We start from the raw sequence: 20463 nt of genomic DNA, 5'->3' as shown, positions 1-20463 counted from the left end.
ATCTCTAAGGAGTGGGGGGCAGGGCAAGGTAATCAGCATGCACCCCTCACTCAGGAGGCAGCACAGGGCGACCTGCGTGGTGATCCCAAGAGCTTTGACCTCTGTCCTCTTCCCGGTGCAAAATCAGCAGTTACCTCCACTTTCCATCTGGGTCACAGACACACGACGTCTCCTAAAGCAGACGACAGGCTTCCCACTCAGAGAAGAAGGTGAAACTTGGTTCAGAAGAGAGCGAAGTATCTGAGAAAAATTACTCTGATTGCCACGGTGGACAGACATCTTCAAGTGAACGTTAGGAACAAAATGTGCTGGAAAGAGATGGGAGAGTGCTGGGTGCCCTTGTCCCTGGATTCCCAGCAAACAGAATCTCCCACAAAGTGTCAGCAGGTGGAAATTATGGTCCAGAAATCATAGCCATCTCTCCCCCAGTGGACCTGCCTTGGTATCTCGTCCCCCACCCCACAGCCCCTCCTCCAAGCCACAGTAAGATCTCTGTTGAAAAAGGGATATTGCTCTTAATAGTTTAACTGTATGCAGTTCTCTGTACAAGGAACTTCACCAAGTTCTTAGCAAGCCTCATTCCATTGCACCTTCACCACATAGCTAATACCACCCCATTTTACAGATGAGGAAACTGAGGCTCAGAGAGGCTCAATAACTTACACAAACACACGTGTAGGAAGCAGTGGGGGCAGCCAGTCTGCCTGACTCTTAAACCACCAAGGTAATACCACTTTCCTGGTTCTGGCACTCGGAGAGACTTGCCTGAGGTCACAGACAGTAAATCAGGGACATCAATTAGGTAAACAGGGTTACGCTGCCATAATGAACAACCCCAAAATCTCGGTGGCGTCACACAACGCAAGTTTATTCCTTGCTCACCCTGCATGTCATCAACATGGGGCTCTCTGCTCATTAGAGTCGCTCAAAGGCCCAGGCTGGTAGGAGCTCCATCTCAATGCAAGCTTCCGCCATCCACTCACCAGAAAAGGGGCTCCGCCTTGAGGCCTGGCACCCTAAGTGCACATGCATTCTTGAGCTAAGCAAGTCACGGTGCGACACCTGACTTCTAGGAGCCTGAAGACCTGGGACTGTTTGGTGAACCACATAACGATCAACCCACCCAGCTACCACAACGGGCAGCAATGGCTTTGCCCTTTCCCGAAAGGTGGGTAGTCAGCCCACGGTGGACGACAAAGCTCGGACGGTTTATTTCTTTTCTTTTCCTCCCCCTATTGATCTTCCCTTTTGGTTTATTTGCTTCTGAACATGAAACAGAGAGGCTGCTTCTGTCGAACCATGCCCTTTCTTCATCAGTGGCTTTGCAGGAGCTGGCACCGGGAATTAAGATCACTGGGAAGCTTGCTGTTAGCTCATTTAGCCCACTGCCTGAAGTTGCAATAGATTTCAGGTCGCCTTGGAAGTCGGTGTTAACAGAAAACCTCCATCTTCCCCAATCGGCCGGAATATTTAAAATTTTGAAAGCTTGGCTTGGACCGGATTTAATTTTAAAAGGGGAAGGGGTTGCTTTTGAACTTCAAGAAGGCTAGAGGCCCAGTGGGGGGCTGTGTTAGCAAAGGGAACAGGCAAAACGCCCTGTGGAAAGGGCGTATGAATTGTAATGTAAATATCTCCGATCATAATGTAAAAATGCTCCAAGGAGGAAGCCCCGCTTCCAGTTGGTGAGCCTTAAATCAGATTTCAGAAGTGCCACCAGTTTAAATACTGTTTATAAGACTGAGGCATTGCTGCTCCTTTCTCTGGCTGGATTTTAAATATTCCCTAATTTGATTACTCGGGGGAGAGGCAGGCAGAACCAATGTTAAATGAGCTTTACTGTTAATTATTCAGAGGGCTTTTTATTGTGTAATCAAACATAAGGTCTTACAAAAAGCTTGAGGCACAGCCTCACCCCGCTCCCCAGCTGACTTCCACCTCGGTGTCTGGGCACATTCCATGCACCGTAGCCATGAGCTGGCAGGTGCCCAGCAAGGTCCTGCTAGCGAGGAGTGCACCCCCCGCTTTAGGCTGGTCAAGGCCTTTGGTCCTCTCCCCATGCCATGAGAAGCCAGTCTTAAGTAAGGTTGGTCTTGATCACCTTTTGCCTCCAATATCTGAGCTTCTCCTCCCACCACTGGCCCTCTGCAGCCCCTGATAACTCTAGACCTCTGTCAGTGCCTCTCCCCATCAAACTGGTCTAACCATCTCATTCCCTCAAGGCCCTCGTCTACGCCAGGTGACAGCCAGCCAAATGACTGAAAGGATCCCAGCCATCTAAAGTCCTTTCTGCAGAGAAAAGAGGAATAGAGAAAGAGATGGGTGGGTGGATGGATGGATGGATGGATGGATGGATGGATGGATTGGATGAACGGAATGGATAGATTGGATGAATGGAATGGGTTGGATGGACTAGATGGATGGATTGGAGGGATGGGTGGGTGGGTGGATGGATTGAATGGACTGGATGGAATGGACTGGATGGATGGATTGGAGGGATGGGTGGGTGAGTGGGTGGGTGAGTGGGTGGATGGATGGATGGATGGATGGATTGAATGGACTGGATGGAATGGACTAGATGGACTGGATGGATGGATGGATGGATGGATGGATGGATGGATGGATGGATAGAGTAAGCAGCAGATTCCCTAACTTTGATTTTCACTCGCAAGACCAGTTATGGAGAACTGTCCCTCCCACTTCTTCACAAGTACAGGATGGAGGGGGCAGGGTGGGTGGGGATAATCACTGAGACCAACCACCAATCATCATCTGTTCACTGCATTTCTTAAAAGAACTCATAATAAACCGAGACTCGCCCTAGCCGGTTTTGCTCAGTGGATAGAGCGTGGGCCTGCAGATGAAGAGTCCCGGGTTCAATTCCGGTCAAGGGCATGTACCTTGGTTGCTGGCACATCCCCAGTAGGGGGTGTGCAGGAGGCAGCTGATCGATGCTTCTCTCTCATTGATGTTTCTAACTCTCTATCCCTCTCCCTTCCTCTCTGTAAAAAATCAATAAAATATATTTAAAAAAAAATAAACCGAGACTCTGGAACTGGAAAACTCACTAAGCTGTTTCTGTTTCTCACTTAGGGACCCAGGTGGAAGCAAGAGCACAATAAAGAAAGTCATTAAGGACAAGTCCATGGTACAGCGGTGGGAGCACTTCCTCACGGCACCCAAGGTAACAGACGGCGCGTGCGACTCTGCCATCTGGTGACCAGCCCCTCCTTGTGCTGGAGGCATTCTCTCCAGTCTTCTCTCTCACTGGGTTCTTCTCTTCTAGCTGGTTCTCTGAGTGAGGGAAAGTCAGAACCACATTCATTGGTTCTCAACCTTAAATACAGTTCCTCATGTTGTGACCCAACCATAAAATTATTTTCGTTGCTACTTCATAACTGTAATGTTGCTACTGTTATGAATAGTAATGTAAATATCTAATATGCAGGATGGTCTTAGGCGACCCCTGTGAAAGGGTTGTTTGACTGCCAAAAGGGTCGCGACCCACAGGTTGAGAACCGCTGCCTAGATAGTCATCTGGAGATTAGAGGAGAAATGACATTTGGCTGGACACCATATCACAGAGAAGGGAAGGGGTGGCCATGGCGCTGCTCAATAGGGTGTCACCAGAAGGAAATGGACTCACTCAATAATAGTCAGCTCTCTCTCTCTCTCTCTCTTCCTTCTCTATCTCTAACACACACACACACACACACACACACACACACACAGAAAATAAGTGAATGATTCAACAGACAGGGTTTTCTATAAACCAGAACATGTGTTTATTAAGAGAATATCAAGAGGTCTGTTCTTTTCACCAAAAACTAATCTTAACCCCAAAATCTCCCAAACTCATCCACTCAACAAAGCACCAAAACAATAATAATGACAGATGGTACTAGGTATGTAAAGGTCGTTGAGAGAGCATACAACTAGAGGGTTTGCTGAACCTTTCCTTTCACCTGCAAAATGGGTATGATGCTCATCCCTGTCTACTTCCCATTAGTAAAGGATCCCAGGAAGCAATACACACACTCACCTTGAAAATGTTCAAGTGCCGCCCTAACCGGTTTGGCTCAGTGGATAGAGCATCGGCCTGCGGACTCAAGGGTCCCGGGTTTGATTCCGGTCAGGGGCACATGCCAGGTTGTGGGCTCAATCCCCAGTGGGGGGCATGCAGGAGGCAGCCCATCAATGGTTCTCTCTCATTATTGACGTTTCTATCTCTCTCTCCCTCTCCCTTCCTCTCTGAAATCAATAAAAAATATATTTTTAAAAAAATGTTCAAGTGCTGAGCATTATTGTGGCTATACAACTTTTAGAAGCCACTTTTTAACATCATTGCAATGGACCAGGCTCTGTGCTAAGGAAGCTAGTCTGTCCTCGTAATAATCCCATGAGGCACTATTCTGATCCAGATGGAAGAGCAGAAAATAGGGGCTCAGAGAGGTTAAGTGACTTGCATGAGGTCACACAGCTGGGTAACGGCAGAGCCAGGAGTTAATCCTAGCCTGTTTATTAAGCACTGTTTATGAAATGCTGAGTCTCAGAATGCATATTCTCCATGGTAACCTGATTATAATTGGTCCTCATAAAGAGTCTCGACATTTTCTTGCTCTTTCATCAGAGTGTTCATAGCTCTGAGAAGTCAGAATGCTGGTTTTTATCACAGAAAGTTGCTATGGAGATGGCGTGTGCATCTGTCTCCAGAGTTGCACAGAAAAAGCAGCAGGAACCACAAACCTTTAACAAATACCCTTCGGGAACATACACAAGGGAAATTGGAGGAGGAGAGAATGAATCACCACACGTGAACTCTCACAAAATTGAATTCCCCGGGGCAAGTCTGTGGGTCAAGCCCTAGGCCACAACGTGGTCCACTCTGGGGGTGGGGGAGTGCAAAATTGGGAATCAGGAGACCGCGCTCCACCCCGGGACTCAGTTCGCTGTGTGGCAGTGGACACGTCCTTTCTTCTCTCCTGACCTCGGTTTCTCCACCTGTCTGATGAGCACTGAGAGAGAGGCTGTAGTCAGCGCACACAGCCAGAGATGCTCTTCGCTCTGTGTAGAGCTTATGGTGCGACGGCAGCGTGCATGAGAGCCTGGCAAACTAAGTAAATAAACAAGGCTGAGGAAAGCACAGCTGGGGGTGAGGTCTGTGGCCAACAGGAATCCTCCGGCCCAGCTACAGGAAGAACCTCTGCTCAGCATTAGCTCATTTCGCCACGTGAGGATGGAAGCCAAGGGCTTCTCATTTTTAAGAGAGACCAATAGCCTCAGTTTTTTTATAAAAATCTCCCCAATTTGTAAAATCTTGGGCAGCTAAACATGTTTCCCCCATGAGCCATCAGTGCGGAACCCCTACTTCTCAGGAAGTATAAGGAATCCCTGCAGTCCCTACTGAGGTGTGACACAGCAGCTGGTTAACACAGCTCTTCTTTAAAATATATGTATTTTTTATTGATTTTTTTACAGAGAGGAAGGGAGAGGGACAGAGAGTTAGAAACATCGATGAGAGGAAAACATCGATTCAGCTGCCTCCTGCACACTCCCCACTGGGGATGTGCCCACAACCAAGGTACATGCCCTTGACTGGAATTGAACCTGGGACCCTTCAGTCCGCAGGCCGACGCTCTATCAACTGAGCCAAACCGGTCAGAGCTAACACAGCTCTTGAGTGGAATACAAACAACAGAGAGGAAGCATTGGGGTTAAAGTCAATTCAGAGAGAGTGAGCTCAATAAAGGGCAAGGGAGATGCTGAGCCTGCCTGTCACATTCCCCGACTCTCAATTAATCAGGAGTGTCAGCCCTTCACTTTGGATTTCCTGATTGGGATTATTAATTGAATTTTAATTAATGGCAACTTCAGAAGCACAAAATGAAATCCTACCCACGGAAGATATGAAAAGCTCTTCTCAGATCATCCCAGTCCCTCCTCTTTGTTTCACAGATGAGGAAACTGAGGCAAGGCCGAGTGACTTGCTCAAGGTCCCCCTGAAGTCCCCAGGCTCTGAGTCCAGTGCTCACTGCACGACCCCAGGCTGCCCCCAGGACACAACCTGTCTAGTCTTCAAAAATGACGTTGATCTAAAAACACCTGGTTTCTACAGTCAGGAACTCGCCTTGTGCCAGGGGGAAACAGCAAGAGGCGTTATCCTTGAGCTTGGACATCCTCTCTCCTAGGGTGGCAGGGAGCAGAGGGGCTTTCTGTCAGGCCAGCCAGCTCTTGGCCAATGTCAAGACAAAGAGGACACTGTATCACACTCCTACTTTATCCAAGGAGGGAACATGCCCTGACCGGGAATCCAGCCATGACCTCCTGGTTCATGGGTCAACGCTCAACCGCTGAGTCGCACGGGCCAAGCCTTCCTCCCTTTCTAAAATCCCTCTCTCTTCCCTCTTTCCTTCAGATCAAGAAATTCAAAACTCCTACACAGCGCGCCACGAGCCGCAAACCAAGCCGGCGAGGCTCCATACTCAGCCTGTCCCGGGCTAGTGCAGGGTCCTCCCCGCTGAGCAGCATGATCTCCGTGAACCCCGGCTCGGATGAGCCCCCGAGCGTGACTGTCCAGCCAGCAGGCAACAAGGACATCGAGGACACGGAATCGTCCTCCACCAAGCCAGACGAGGACCTCCACATCAGTAAGTCCTGCCTGAGAGCTGACCGATCCGCCCTGACGCTTTGCCTAGAAGCCAGATGTCAAGAGTTCCTCCTGCTCCACTTCTGCCCCGACTCGATGAAGAGAGACACAGGGGTTCCCTGGTCCTGTTCTGTCCCCTGGAACCCTCCGCTTTACCCCAGTGGAGATCAGAAATACACCCTCTAACCTGGGCGACTCTGAGCTATTCCTCCGTGGGAGACAGCCGGTGGTCATCAGCGTCTCTGTTTACAATGTTAACAATACATTTCATTTAGCCCAGTTTACACAGAACATTATCCTTTAAACCTGTAACCAGAAAGTCGTGTCTAAAGCTCCACACATCACTTAGTTCCCAAAACGCTGTGCGTGGCCACCTCTTCTGGACCCGCTCCAATCCCTCTGCAGCTCCCCAGCCCGAGAAGCAGAGGCGATATCAGGCTGGGGGTGGGGCCTGTCCTGCACAGTCCGGTCTCAAGGGAGCCCTCCAGACAGTGAGCGCTCATGTTCCCGTCAGATCTGCAGAAGCTCCTGGAGATGGTTCGGGAGGAGGCCCGGAGGACGATCATGATGGATTCCGAGGTGCAAAAAACAGCACCCAGGTATGTTCTCGCGACCCCTGGGCACAGAGAGGGTACCAGAGTAAGAACGGTAACATTCCCAGTTCCTGAGCGTTTTCTCTGCGACAGCACAGAGCTCTGTGCTTTTCGCATGGGTATCATCTCCCCACGTTCTGACATGCACCCTACAAGGCAGGTACTATTATCTTTATTTTACAAATAAGGGAATGCGGCTCAGAGAGGTGAAGGAACGTGCTGGAGGTCACCCAGCGAATGAATGTAAGACCACAACTTGAATCCAGAACTTTCTGATTCCAGAAACCATTCTCTATAAGGTTATTCGTTCATTCTGTTAGTGAATATTTCAGAAAGTGTATGGGCTGTGTGCTAATTACAGAGGGTGGTGTTCTGGCAGGAAAGCTCAGACCTGTGAGAGTAAATAATACGGGTATCTGAGCTTGTCTGGAATGGTGATCAGGGAAGGTTCCTCCAAGAATAAACATTAAGCCGAGATTTTTGAATGCAGCATGAAAAGGAGCTAGCAGGCAGAGTTGGGGAGTGGCAAGGGAGAACACCTTAGGCAACACATACACATATGCGAACCTGGTCAAGGGACCATGCACCTTCAAAGAACTGAAATGCAGCAAAAATGGATGGGAAGAGGCATGCGCCTACCTGGGACCCTGGAGGCCGCCTCACCGAGTCTCGTGTCTATCCCAGGAGTCACAGGAATCCTGGAAGTTTCAAGCCGGCGACCAGCGGCGTTGGTTCAGAGGGTCAGACTTGAACCTGAAGCGTCTTCCTTCCGGTGGGAAGCATTGTCCACGGAGCTTCTGGCCTCTGAAAGCCTCGGAGAGCACGCGGGCTAGAGCTGGAGTTCCCTTCCCAAGTGTAGATCCCTCCCAATAAGCAAATTACTTGCTGAAAGTAAATGAGGCACCAGAAGAGGTTCATCATCGCCTTCAGCCCCCTGAGATGCTGGCTATGACTTATTGGTTATTGTTGTCACCGTAATTACCGTTCACCAAGCACCTTCACCTCTGCTTGCAATGATGAATTTCTCAGCTGCTGCCTCAATTCGCATCAGGGCTTAGAGGCAGCATTGGCCCCCAAGGCCCTGTCTGCCTGGTTCCTCAGCATTAAAGAGAGACAACAACGATGACCGTTAGCTCTACAAGGCCCCTCCTCCCTTTGTAAGAACTCCTCGTAACCTCGTGCGAACACTGGCTTGGAGTCGACTGCACGGGTGCAAACCCTGAGGCTCTGGAACAAGTCCCTCAGCCTTTCTCCAAACCTCTGTTTCCTCGTCTAATCAAATGAGATCGGGCAGCATCAAAGCATTGGCCTTGGGACCAAACAGACGAAGGTTCATCTCCGTCCTCATCATTTCACTGCCGTGTGATGCTGAGCAAGTTGTTTCACCGCTCTGAGCCTGACTCCCATTCCGTAAAATGAGGCTCAGTGACAACCTATCCCACAGGGTTGCAGTAAGAATTCAATGATACCAGCCTGGTAAAGTATTGTTATTATTGTTGTTATGGATGTAATGTCTACTCCAATGAGTCGTTTTTATGCATTTCACATATTAGCATGTGCCTGGCATACTGCAAGCAGGCAACAGGTGGCAGCGGTGCTCGGGCTGGTGGTGATGGCCATGACTTTTATTTCACACACATGGTGTCCCACCGTCCTCGCTGCACCTTGACGAGACACACTTATTAACCATTACCACCGCTCCGCCTCACAGTCATAGAAGAATGGTGGTGAGTGACTTGCATAAGGTCGCCAAAGACAAAACCAGACAAGAATCTGGTCCGCACAAAACTCATCACGTGGCCTCTGTGTCCGCTTTAATGATAACATAACTATGGCTGCAGAGCAAGAACCACTGAAATGTCCCGTCCTCCTCCTTCCTCCGGGAGGACAATCTCCCCATCTCTCCCGGGGCCGCAGGCAGTGAGGGCTTCTCCTCACTCTACAATCAGGATTCCCTCCTCACTTTAGACATCAAATTGGCTCCCATCAAGGCTGACATGGAATCCGGGGGCTCCAACCTAGCCAGGCCCCAGCCTCAAGGCCGGAGCGCCCTCTGTCTTCTGTCTTTAGTCCATCTGGGCCGTTATCACAGAATGCCATGCACTGAGTGGTTCATAAACAACAGACATTTCTATCTCACAGTCTGGAGGCTGGAAAGCCAAGATCGAGGTGCGGGCAGATCTGGTGTCCGGTAAGGGCCCTCTGCCTCACCGACCGCTGTCCTCTCACTGTGACCTCACATGGCAGAGGGACAAGCTAGCTCCCTAGGTCTCTTATGAAGGACACTATCCCATTCATGAGGGCCCCACCCTCATAATCTCATGGCTTCCCAAAGGCCCTGACTCCTAACCATCACTTGGGGGGGAGGCTAGGATTTCATTGTATCAATTGGGAGGCAAGAAGACTCACTCAGATCATAACATTGTCCAGGAAGACGGCCTTTTTTTTCTTCTTCTTTTTTTTAATATATTTTATTGATTTTACAGAGAGGAAGGGAGAGGGATAGAGAGTTGGAAACATCAATGGGAGAGAAACATCGATCAGCTGCCTCCTGCACACTCCCTACTGGGGATGTGACCGCAACCAAGGTACATGCCCTTGACCGGAATCGAACCTGGGACCTTTCAGTCCGCAGGCCGACGCTCTATCCACTGAGCCAAACCAGTCAGGGCACGATAGCCTTTTCTTAAATTCCTCTAGCTGTGTTTTCCAAAGGTCCCCAAAGATCAGAATCAGCTGGGATGTTTGTGAAAAATGCAAATTTCTGGTCTTCACCCCAGATCCACTGGATCAGAATCTCCAGAGGAAACCGTATTTTTTAAAAATATGTTTTTATTGATTTCGGGGAGAGGTAGAGAGAGACAGAAACATCAATGATGAGAGAGAATCATTGATCAGCTGCCTCCTGCACTCCCCACACTGAGGATCGAGCCCATAATCTGGGCATGTGCCCTGACCAGGAATCGAACCATGATCTTCTGGTTCATAGGTCGACACTCAACCAGTGAGGCATGCTGGCTGGGCGGAAACCATGTTTTTTAATAAGCACTTCCGGTGGCATTACATCACAGTATGCTGACAAACTCTCAGGTTTCAAATGTGCTCCCTGCACGTACGTATCAGAAGTGAGGGTGCATGTGTCTGTGTGTGCACACGTGTGGTTTTAAATGCAGCTTCCGGGGGAGGGCCCCGCTCCAGGCCTAATATATGCAAATCCCCGGGAGCATGGCCCAGGGATCCGTATTCTTGGCAGTCTCTCCAGGTGACTCCTGTGCCCGGTAGTCTAAGGAGCCCTGCTCCAGAAAGAGAATCTTTGTCCTCCCACAGACCATGCCCGCCTCAGGAGCACCATAGGTCTGGCGCCTCATTAAGAGATTCTTCTTGCTTTGCAGTATCTCGTCAATGTTGAAGCAAACCAAGAGTGATTCTGCCTATAAAGAGATGCAGACCACCCTCAAATCCAGGTAGGAAGGCCTGGGGCCCACAGCAGGTGGTCAGGAGGCACCCCTCAGTGACAGGGGCGATTGTACAGCGGCTCCTCACCAGACCATGGAATGGGGGGCAGGGAGGGTCAGCTTTCTTCTCCTTCACTAGAAATAATCCCCTCAACTCCCTGCCCGGGTTGAGTACCCAGGCATTTCTCCCCAACAACCGCATACTAAGTAGCCACACGGTTCACAGACCCCAGAACAGAGGGATGGAGTAGGGAGGATGTGTTACAGAGCTAGTCCTTCCCTCTTAATCAGGTGAGTTATAATGGGAGAGGGGAGATCTGCCCCATCTCATTCATTCATCTCAAGAATATTCATTGAACCCACTCTGGGCCAGGAACTGTGCTAGGTTTTGGGGGGATTCCGCAGCAAACAAGACAACTGCAGTCTGTCCTCGTGGATCTCATGGTCTGGACTGTGGTCGCCACTTTTCTGTGCCAGAAGCAGTCGGAGGAAGCCTATGGATCCTTCCAGATGCAAGTGATAAATCACCAAGGTTTACAAAGAAATCTATACTGAGATCATAGATGGACTATGATATTACAGCCGCATCTGGGACGTAGTAAATCGGTGAGCTTCTTCAGCAAACGCACCATGTAACAAGGCCAAGGGGCCGCTCTAGGAATGACCGTAATTTTGGATTAGTGTCGAGGGTAAATGATTTTTCAAAACAGCCTCCACAATTGCCATAGGATGTGCAAATGCCTGTGATTTCCATTCCTGCGCACGGCTAGTTAAAATAAAGGTGTGACTTTTTTTCCATCCGCATTTATGGACTCTTTGCATCCTGTCCATGGATAAGAATCGCTGGTCCCATCTGATAAACGGGACAGTCGTGCATTTATCAAATAACCCCCCAGAGTCAGCCCTGTAATCATGACTATGGCTGAATGTTGAGCACCAGGGTCTTAACCAAGATGGACTTTGACATTTAAGCTGAGATCAGAACTATACAAGCATGTCAAAGTTGTGGCGATGGGCCACATGCCTCATTTAACATGCTTGAGCTTGTTATGCTTGAGTGGCTGGGAAAGGTGGGGATGGTGTTCCAAGCAGAGGGAAAAGCATGTGCAAAGGGCCTGAGACAGGGAGCAACTTAGAGGCATTGAGCGAAGACCAGGATGGCTGAAACTCGGTGAGAGACAAGGGGAAGGAGACCGAGGCAAGCGAAAGGATCTTTTGTTGCTTGTGTTTCTGTGTGTTTCTTTGTTTGTCACAGCTAATAACACTGCTAGAAAAGAAGAAAGTCATCTACAAGAGGAAGGTCACAGCCAACACGTTTCCCCAAATAATTCATCTGGAGGGTTGAGGCAGCTGGTGGAATCCTACACAGGGCCTTCTGGGTACTGTTACTGGGGCTCTGCCTTCGTTGAGTGGAGCATTTGCTCCACCACCTGCCAGGCCTAAGACCTCTAGGCCCAGTCCCATGAGCCTCTGGGAAAAGCAGAAAAGGCCAGGACCTTTCCTATGGAGAGGGGTCTGGGAGAACGCCAGGCCTGCCTCCTTAAAGGAGTCCCCGCGGTCACAAGGCCGAAAGGAAAGGATTAGTCACATATCAGAGGGACATGAGAAATTCTTGCCCTCTAGAACCACACAGACAGAGCAGTCAAGTCCATTTTTGAGGCGTTTGGAATAAACAAAGGAAGACAAGCTGAGAGAGAAGGTACTAGACCAGTGATGGTGAACCTTTTGAGCTCGGCGTGTCAGCATTTTGAAAAACCCTAACTTAACTCTGGTGCCGTGTCACATATAGAAATTTTTTGATATTTGCAACCATAGTAAAGCAAAGACTTATATTTTTGGTATTTATTTTATATATTTAAATGCCATTTAACAAAGAAAAATCAACCAAAAAAATGAGTTCACGTGTCACCTCTGACATGCGTGTCATAGGTTCGCCATCACTGTGCTAGACCCTGGAGCTGAAGACCTGGGTCGCCAAAGGAGGACCTGGGAGAAGGCACAGAGGAGGGATGGGCTTGAGCAAGGGAGCTGCTCCCACCCCCCAGGAGCCCCAGCCAGGCAAAGTCACAGGAAGACGCAGCCACTCAAAGAATTAAACCAGCCCCCACGTAAAAAAGGGGAAAATGGTACGAGGAGTTGACTGGGTACAGATGAGGAAACTGACATTCCGGAGCGAGTTGCTTGCCCACAGACCAGAGCTGGGCTCTGCACCCAGTTCTGTCTGCCTCCAAAGTCAAGTGAAGAGGATATTCGGTTCAAGGGACCAATTTAGAGGAGAGAATCCTTAAATGAAGAGGCGGTCTCAGGTCAGGAACACCCAGGACAACATGACGAGGAGGACTCAACCATCCCTTCACCAAGTCTGCCCTCGGCCCCAGCTTAAGAGCTCATGGGTGTAGACGGGAGGACGGAAGGGTCCACAATGAACTTATCCTGAAGTTGGAGACCCATTTTATTCAAAAGAAACTGGGATCCAGAAAATACATCATCCTGCCACCAGGCAGACAGACGGCCAACGTGGGACCAGGGGAGTCAGAGCAAGCAGAGCCTGCTGGAGACCATGAAACACTGCGGGAGTTGAGTAGGGAGAGAAGAAACAAGGACGCTCCAGGCAGGGTATGGGATGAGCAAAGGCAAAGAGGTGGGGAAAACACGCACTGAGTTTGATAGCCTGTGTCGTGACTGGAACCAGTCCCTGACCTGAATCCTGGAGGCCAGCAGGTGTCAAGGGGACCCGAAACGTCCCTTCGCGTAAAAAGCTGGCTCCAGGCAACTTGAAAGCATCCCTCTGTGTTTCAGTGACAGGTCCAGCAGTACAAGTGGAGAAACCCACAGCCAACCGATCCAGAAGAAGTCCAAAAGGTAAGCCAGGTGGGCCAGAGGGACTGTGGTGACCACACCCTCCATCTTCCCCGGGGAAATAACCCAGTGTGGGCCAGGCCCCCGGAAGCCAGACACGGCTGAAGGACCAGGGGCTCCCAGGGCAAGGGGCTCAAGGTCAAGATGCCAAGCAACACAAGCAATGGCATCAAATTCGTCCCCTGTGCCAGGCCCTGGGGAAAGCATCCCGTATTCACTATCTTGCTTATTCCTCAAAAGCAATCCTATGAGGTGGCAACATTATCCCATACTACAGAGAAGCAGACTGGCACCTGGCCCATGAAATGTCCTGCCCAACCCACGCAGCTAAGAAGTGTGGCACTGGAGTTTGAACCTGGATCTCCCAGCTCCAAATTCCATCCTCATCTCAAGGTCCTTAACATTGCTGGGCTCAAGTGGCCAGATGTCTCGCTGTGGGCTCATTTCATGAGGCAGCCACCACCAGCCTGATACTGTCGGGAAGATCTGTCCTTCCTACATCCACGGTGATGCTGGGGAGGCTCCAGGGGCGGGTGGAGAGCCCCGGTGGGTGCATGGAATCCCCGCTGCAAAGCACTGTGGGTCTCAGAGAGGCCAGCCTCATGGGTCTGTCTCTTGGCCCTGATCCCCCAAACCCCTCTTGTCTGTGTCCACAGCCGCACCTACCATGACCTCATCCACTGCACGACCAGTGTGTGTACCACCATGAGGGCCAAGTTCTACAACGTGGCCCAGGAGGCCGGCTTCTGTCTGCAGGACAAGATAGAAATCCTCATGAAGTAAGGGCACATGCAGATGCACTCACGCAAAGGACATTCTTCTGACACCTACTATGTGCCCACACGATGCTGTGTGCTGGTGCTGAGGCTACAGCAGGGTACAGGAGGGATGCGCTCTCTGCCCTCAGAGAGCTTATCATCTCTCCTGGGAAATATGGGCAGAAACAAACTAACTGAATTAATAAACATATAGGTACAAATTATAATCATCGCTATACAGGAAAAGGACAGGTGCTTTGAGAGAGGGAGAAACCGTGGGGACTTAATTGAGGTCAGGTAATCCAGGAAGACCTCACTCAGGATAAGGAAGAGCTGGCGGGGTGGTGAGAGGATAGATGGACATTCCAGGCAGCAGGAAGGTGCATACAAAGTCCTGACGCTGAAAGGGACATAGAAAGTTTGAAGAGGACAGGGAAGCGGCAGGTGACGGCTGCATCATGCAGAGCCAGCCACAAATGTCATCATTAAAACTTGGAACTGGATTTTAAGAGCACCAGGAGGCCACTGGAAACTTTTTTATTCCGACAACCCAGTAACTGCCTCCCACCCCAGCCTACTCCTTGACCGCCGTGACCATTCACTCCAATGAACTTGTCCATCCAACAAAGGTTGCATGGTGACCCTTTGCCCTCTCCGCCTGGATGGACTGGCTGCTCTGGGCCACGGGATTAGAGGCGATTGGTTCCTGCCTTCTGGGAGCCCCACTCTAATGAGGGAGACAGAAAAGTAAACAGGCAATTACCACACAGAGTGAGGAGGGCCAACAGGGAAGAGAGCAGGGGGCTAAGGGAACACGGGAAGAGGGCGTCCTTCCTAGCCTGCAACAGCAATCAGCAAGGTCGTCCTGGAGGAAACACTATTTTCAGCTTAATAAAGTCAGGTAATATTTCCAGGGCACTTACTGTGTAGCAGTCATGGTGTAAGAGCCTTGTGTGTATTTATCTCACAACAATAAGTCCTCACAACAATCCTATGGGGTAGGTACTATTATTAGACCCATTTTGTAGATGAGAAAAGTGGGCTCAGAGATGTCTCTTGTCAAAGGCCACCCAGGAGTTAAGCAGTAAAGGTGGCATTCAAACCCAGAGAGACACACAGGAAAAGGAGGAAGGCAGGGAATTCCAGAGAAAGAACAGCAAAGTCCCAGAAGCTAGAGGGCCCAGTGGGTCAGGAACTACCAGTAGCCAGGTGTGGCTGGGACTTGGTTGTGGTTGCCTAAAAGGTCATCAGAGAAAAACAGAGGCCAGATCATAAAAGGCCTTACCAGTTCAGCTGTGGAGGTTGAACTTTATCTCAGTCTCTGATCATGAGCCAAAGCATAAAATTCTGGGAGAGAAGAGATCGGAAGGGTAGGGATAAAGTTGGAAAATGTTGTAGGGGCTGAAGAATCCAGAGCCTCAGAGAGCAAGTTACTCAGAGGACTTTATTCTGAGTAAAATGGGAAGCTACCCAAATGCATATAAGGTGAATGGCATGGTTATATTTATAAAGTCTCTTTGGAGAGATAGGACCTATGCACAAAATGATAAGGAGTGTGGATAAGAGAGAAAACAGCATGAGTTAAACGCCCACTGTGTGACTGGCAGGCACCAAGTTCAGCACTTTACACACATTGTAGTCTGTAATCCTCGCCTCTGAGAGCTAGGAACCATTATTATCCTTCATTTTACAGATGAGAAAGCTGTGCAAATACAATCAAAAGTAGGGAGAGAATGAAGGCTGATTTTTAAAAAAAAAAAAATTACTGACTGTAGCAAGAAAAGAGCATTTCAGGACCTTGGAGAGAGGTGTGTCATCTTGTAGCCAATGCCAGATCGTAAATCCGATAGTGGCTGGGAGGGTTAAGAACCTCACGCAGGAAAAAGTGTCTGAGTCCGACCTCAAAGGGCAGCGAGGATGGTTGGAGGAGGCAGGGCGCTAACTCTTCTTCCTCTTTCTCACACAACCTGTGATGCAGGCGCCAGGAAGAGAGAGGTCTCCAGAAGTTCCATTCTTTTGTCCTCGTCTCGAATTTTCAAAAGGACATAGCAAAAATGAGACATAAAGTGTCCATGGTAAAAGGGGACGCAGAAGAAATTGCAGACCACTGGTAAATACCCTGAGAGCCGGCTAAGACGGTCCTTGAAGGGGGTGAAGGGAGGGCCGCTGTTACAAAATCCCATTTGATCCCATTAGCTCTCCCATCATGGAGAGGCATCACCCCAAAGCTGCCCTTGGCCAGCAACAGGGCCCCCCAACAGGCTGTCTCCAGAGCAGTCAGGCAAGAACCCTTCAGTTCCCGAAGCACAGACACTCCGACCAGCTCTGTTCTCCACGTTTATCTTCTGTTTGATTCAGACTTGCAAACAGGGACCAACTCACCGGCCCTATGGGAGCGGCAGATGAGGCAAACCAACCTGAAAACTTCCACAGCGTCAGAGGTCTTCGGGGTGATCACTATGTTCCCCAAGTAACTTAACCCCTTACAGCTACAGAACCAGGCAGGCATGTCCCAGGAACGCTGTGCCCAGGGGTGATAGGTATAACAAAAAGCCACAGGAATTGAGTGATGACTGGATGGCGGACACCACCCTGAGCAATGTTCGTATATTATCTATTGTATCCCCCACAAAAATGCTGAGGGGTGCACATCAATCCCCACTGTACGAACAAGGAAGTGTTAGGATTTAAACCCCTGCCTGACCCCAGTCTCTAGGCCAGTGATGGCGAACCTTTTGAGCTCGGCGTGTCAGCATTTTGAAAAACCCTAACTTAACTCTGGTGCCGTGTCACATACAGAAATTTTTTGATATTTGCAACCACAGTAAAACAAAGACATATTTTTGATATTTATTTTATATATTTAAATGCCATTTAACAAAGAAAAATCAACCAAAAAAATGAGCTCGCGTGTCACCTCTGACACGTGTGTCATAGGTTCGCCATCACTGCTCTATGCTCATCTACAGCACAGAATTGGAGTTGGATGAACTGTGATTTTATGAACCTAATCCTGGCAGGACGAGTAAATCAAGCTCTAAGAGTAAGATGAGAAAAGTCTAAAAAGGTACCCGGAATCCCTTCCATGATTTTAATAATGTGGAACGGGAGCTTACAAAGAGGCATAAATATATATAAATATATATCATAAAATATATAACAGGACGTACAGGAGCCCAAAATGTACGGTGATCAATTTCTTCTTAAAATTTTTCCACAATGGATACCTATATATCAGGGCGGGGGACTTTTGAAAGAGATGCCACCACTGCCCTCTTTTAAAAAGACCCTCTTAAACCCTGATCACACCTGACCCCCCTCGGGGCTAGAATCCACCTTGCTTCCACCACGGATTAGCAAAGGAGCCTTGTACTCCACAGTGGCATCAGAAAGGTTCACAAAACCCACTGAAATACACAGAGCTGTGGCCAGGCTTCGCCATACAGAGACATGGGACATGCACACACTTCCTCCCCTCTTTATCTCCCTCCCCTCTTCCCCCCTCCTCCCCACACCCCTGTCTTTCCTCCTCCTCCTCCAGCTGGTGTGTGAGAGCCTCCTGCACTCTGGAGACTACCCCACAGATGAGTCCATGTCCTCCCTGGCCCCATTAACTCTCTGACACTTCAAAACCTCAGTTACCTTTCTTTTCTTGCCAGCTTTTCTAGAAAAATAATAAATGCATCTCTTTAAAGTATATCCCTAATTTGTTTTTCTAATGAGATGCAGATCGTGCTCCAGCTTTTACTGCCCTTAAAAATTAAAGATGTGCCCGATCTGCAGGCCCCTTACATTTAGGGTGGAGGAAAGTCCCGCAGATAAAGACTAATGCTGCCCTGGAGGCATCGCATGACAGGCAGAGAGAGATGGAGGACCTGAGGTGCCCTCTCTTCTTGAAATCCAAGGTACTTTGATCTTCTGTCCAAACTCCCCGAAGATCTGAAGAATTTCCGCCCCGCCAAAAAGATCCTGGCAAAACTGCAGAAGTTCGGGGAAAACCTGGACCTGAGGATCAGGCCCCACGTCCTCCTGAAAGTGCTACAGGATCTGAGGACCTGGGAACTGTGCTCCCCAGACGTCGCTGTGGCTATTGAGGTAACTGCCACATCCTTTCCCCTCCCCATGCGCCCGGGGCCCTCATCCCACCACCTCTCAACACCCAGGCACCATGTGAGTGCTGGGAACACAACGTAAAGGACAGAGATCTCTGCCTTCTGGGAGCTTATCATCAACTGTGGTTGGCAAACTGCGGCTCGCGAGCCACATGTGGCTCTTTGGCCCCTTGAGTGTGGCTCTTCCACAAAATACCACGTGCAGGCGCGCGTACAGTGCGACTGAAACTTCGTGGGCCATGCGCAGAAGTTGGTTTTCGGCCTGGCGAGTCTATTTTGAAGAAGTACTGTTGATATTTGGCTCTGTTGACTAATGAGTTTGCCAACCATTGATCTAGTAGAAGAGGGGTTGTCACATGACCTTGGTGGTTCGACTCCAGGGGACATTATGTTCTTTGTAAATGCCGCCCCCCGCCCCCCCGTCCCGGAGAAACTGGAGAAACAGAAATAAATGGACAAGGGAATAAAATACCTGGCGGTCATAACGAGGAGCCCTCTAGATCTGGCTACTAAAACTGTGGCCCACAAACCAACAGCATGGACCTCGCCTGGGAGCTTCTCAGCAATGCACAATCTTAGCCAAACCACATCTGCCAATTCAGAGTCTGCATTTCAATGAGTCCCTGGGTGATTTTTTAAAGTTTGAGGAGCACTCATTCAAGGTCAAGGTAGAGAGGACCTATCTTAGCCTATCAGAGCAACTGGGGAAGGTGAGTTTTAAGCCAAGACTTGAATGATGAAACGACAGCACTAAGAAGAGTAGGGGAATGGACAGGTCAGGCAGAGGGAAGACCACGTGCAAAGACCCCAGCGCAGAACGTCAACTGTTGGAGGAACTTGCAGGCAGTCAGTGGGGGTAAAAGCAAGCAAGGGGCCCTGCAGGAAAGGCTGCTAATCCAAAACCAACTCCAGAGCAACTGTCCAACCTCCGCTTGCCAGTTATGGGATCTACCTTTAACCTGCCAGTTATGGGGCCATCTCCGAATGGGCAAGAGGAGGGGGGATGTGGAGGCTCCCCCATTCTCCGAGGCGAGTGCATGGCCCCAGCTAGTGAAACTCAGCATGTTCCTCTCCCAGGGAGAACCTCACAGAACTTCCAGTAACCTGGATGTGGGTGTCTTATCCTAGAATCTATTTGAAACTAATTCTGTGTCTTAACCCTTTCCTGGAAGCAAGCCCACAGCTGTCATCAATTCTCAAAGGGGTTTATGAACCAAAATAAGTTTAAGGGCACATTACCTTTTTAAAAAGATATCAAGGAATAGAAAAGAAAGAAACATGTAGACAGCTGAGTTTTCCTGATCTCCCTAAATTTCTCAGGGTCAACAGAAAAGGCTTAAAATGAGCCTGCTGAACCAGGACCCTAGAAAGGGATCTTTTTCTAGAAGGAACCACCCAGCACGATGCTGCAGGCATTCCGAATGGCTGAATGGTTGGAGGCATCCTGGACCACCACCCTCAATCACAAATATTTCAGGATCTTGGGGGGAGGGGAGGCCAAGGAATCTAGCTTTCAGACCAAATCTGAGGCTGCCGCTGTATTCGCCCTGCAGTTTGTGCGAGAACACATTATCCACATGCCTCAAGAGGATTACATCAACTGGCTGCGGAACCGGATCAGCATCCCCGTCCGGCCCCAGACTGCCCGGACATAGTGTGGGCCGGGCCGGCCAGCTCTCCCGGTGGAGGAGGCTAGTCTACACTGTGCTCCTGCTTCTGCCTGTTCTGGATGCTCATCATCTAGTAGGGCCACCTGGAGACTGACTTCTGGCAACAGAAAGGGAGCTACTCCCAAGTAACTCCTCTTACCCTCACACCCCAGTCCAACTTCCCAGTCTCTGTTCCTCACTGGCCCAGCCTGACTCTACCACTCCCTTCTCCAGATTCCTGCACTGCATCCTCAAATTCCAGATAATAAAATTGAGCTGAATGTTTGATGTCTAGCTGGGGAAGAGTTGGAGCTGGAATCTGGGTGTGGTATTCAGATACTAATGAGCTTTTGCTATTCAATGGGCTCCATGCTGGGTATATTATGGCCTCATA

At 49.6% G+C, this 20463-nt stretch overlaps 1 protein-coding gene across 1 annotated transcript in view; it reads left to right on the top strand.

Annotated features, from left to right (window-relative positions):
• The window catches only part of CCDC60 (coiled-coil domain containing 60), a 107365-nt gene extending 87290 nt beyond the window's left edge, over positions 1 to 20075 (top strand). The window contains exons 6-14 of the mRNA XM_059676716.1: positions 3091 to 3181; positions 6413 to 6644; positions 7158 to 7242; positions 10629 to 10700; positions 13491 to 13553; positions 14207 to 14329; positions 16287 to 16418; positions 18214 to 18403; positions 19974 to 20075. Of these exons, the coding sequence (XP_059532699.1) occupies positions 3091 to 3181; positions 6413 to 6644; positions 7158 to 7242; positions 10629 to 10700; positions 13491 to 13553; positions 14207 to 14329; positions 16287 to 16418; positions 18214 to 18403; positions 19974 to 20075 (1090 nt within the window). The remainder of the gene's footprint in view (positions 1 to 3090; positions 3182 to 6412; positions 6645 to 7157; positions 7243 to 10628; positions 10701 to 13490; positions 13554 to 14206; positions 14330 to 16286; positions 16419 to 18213; positions 18404 to 19973) is intronic.
• The last annotated feature ends 388 nt before the right edge of the window (positions 20076 to 20463 follow it).

Source organism: Myotis daubentonii, chromosome 19 (assembly GCF_963259705.1).
Source record: "Myotis daubentonii chromosome 19, mMyoDau2.1, whole genome shotgun sequence".
NCBI classification, from domain to species: domain Eukaryota; kingdom Metazoa; phylum Chordata; class Mammalia; order Chiroptera; family Vespertilionidae; genus Myotis; species Myotis daubentonii.
The sequence above is the reverse complement of the archived record's forward strand: the minus strand, read 5'-3'. Positions and strand labels throughout refer to the sequence as shown.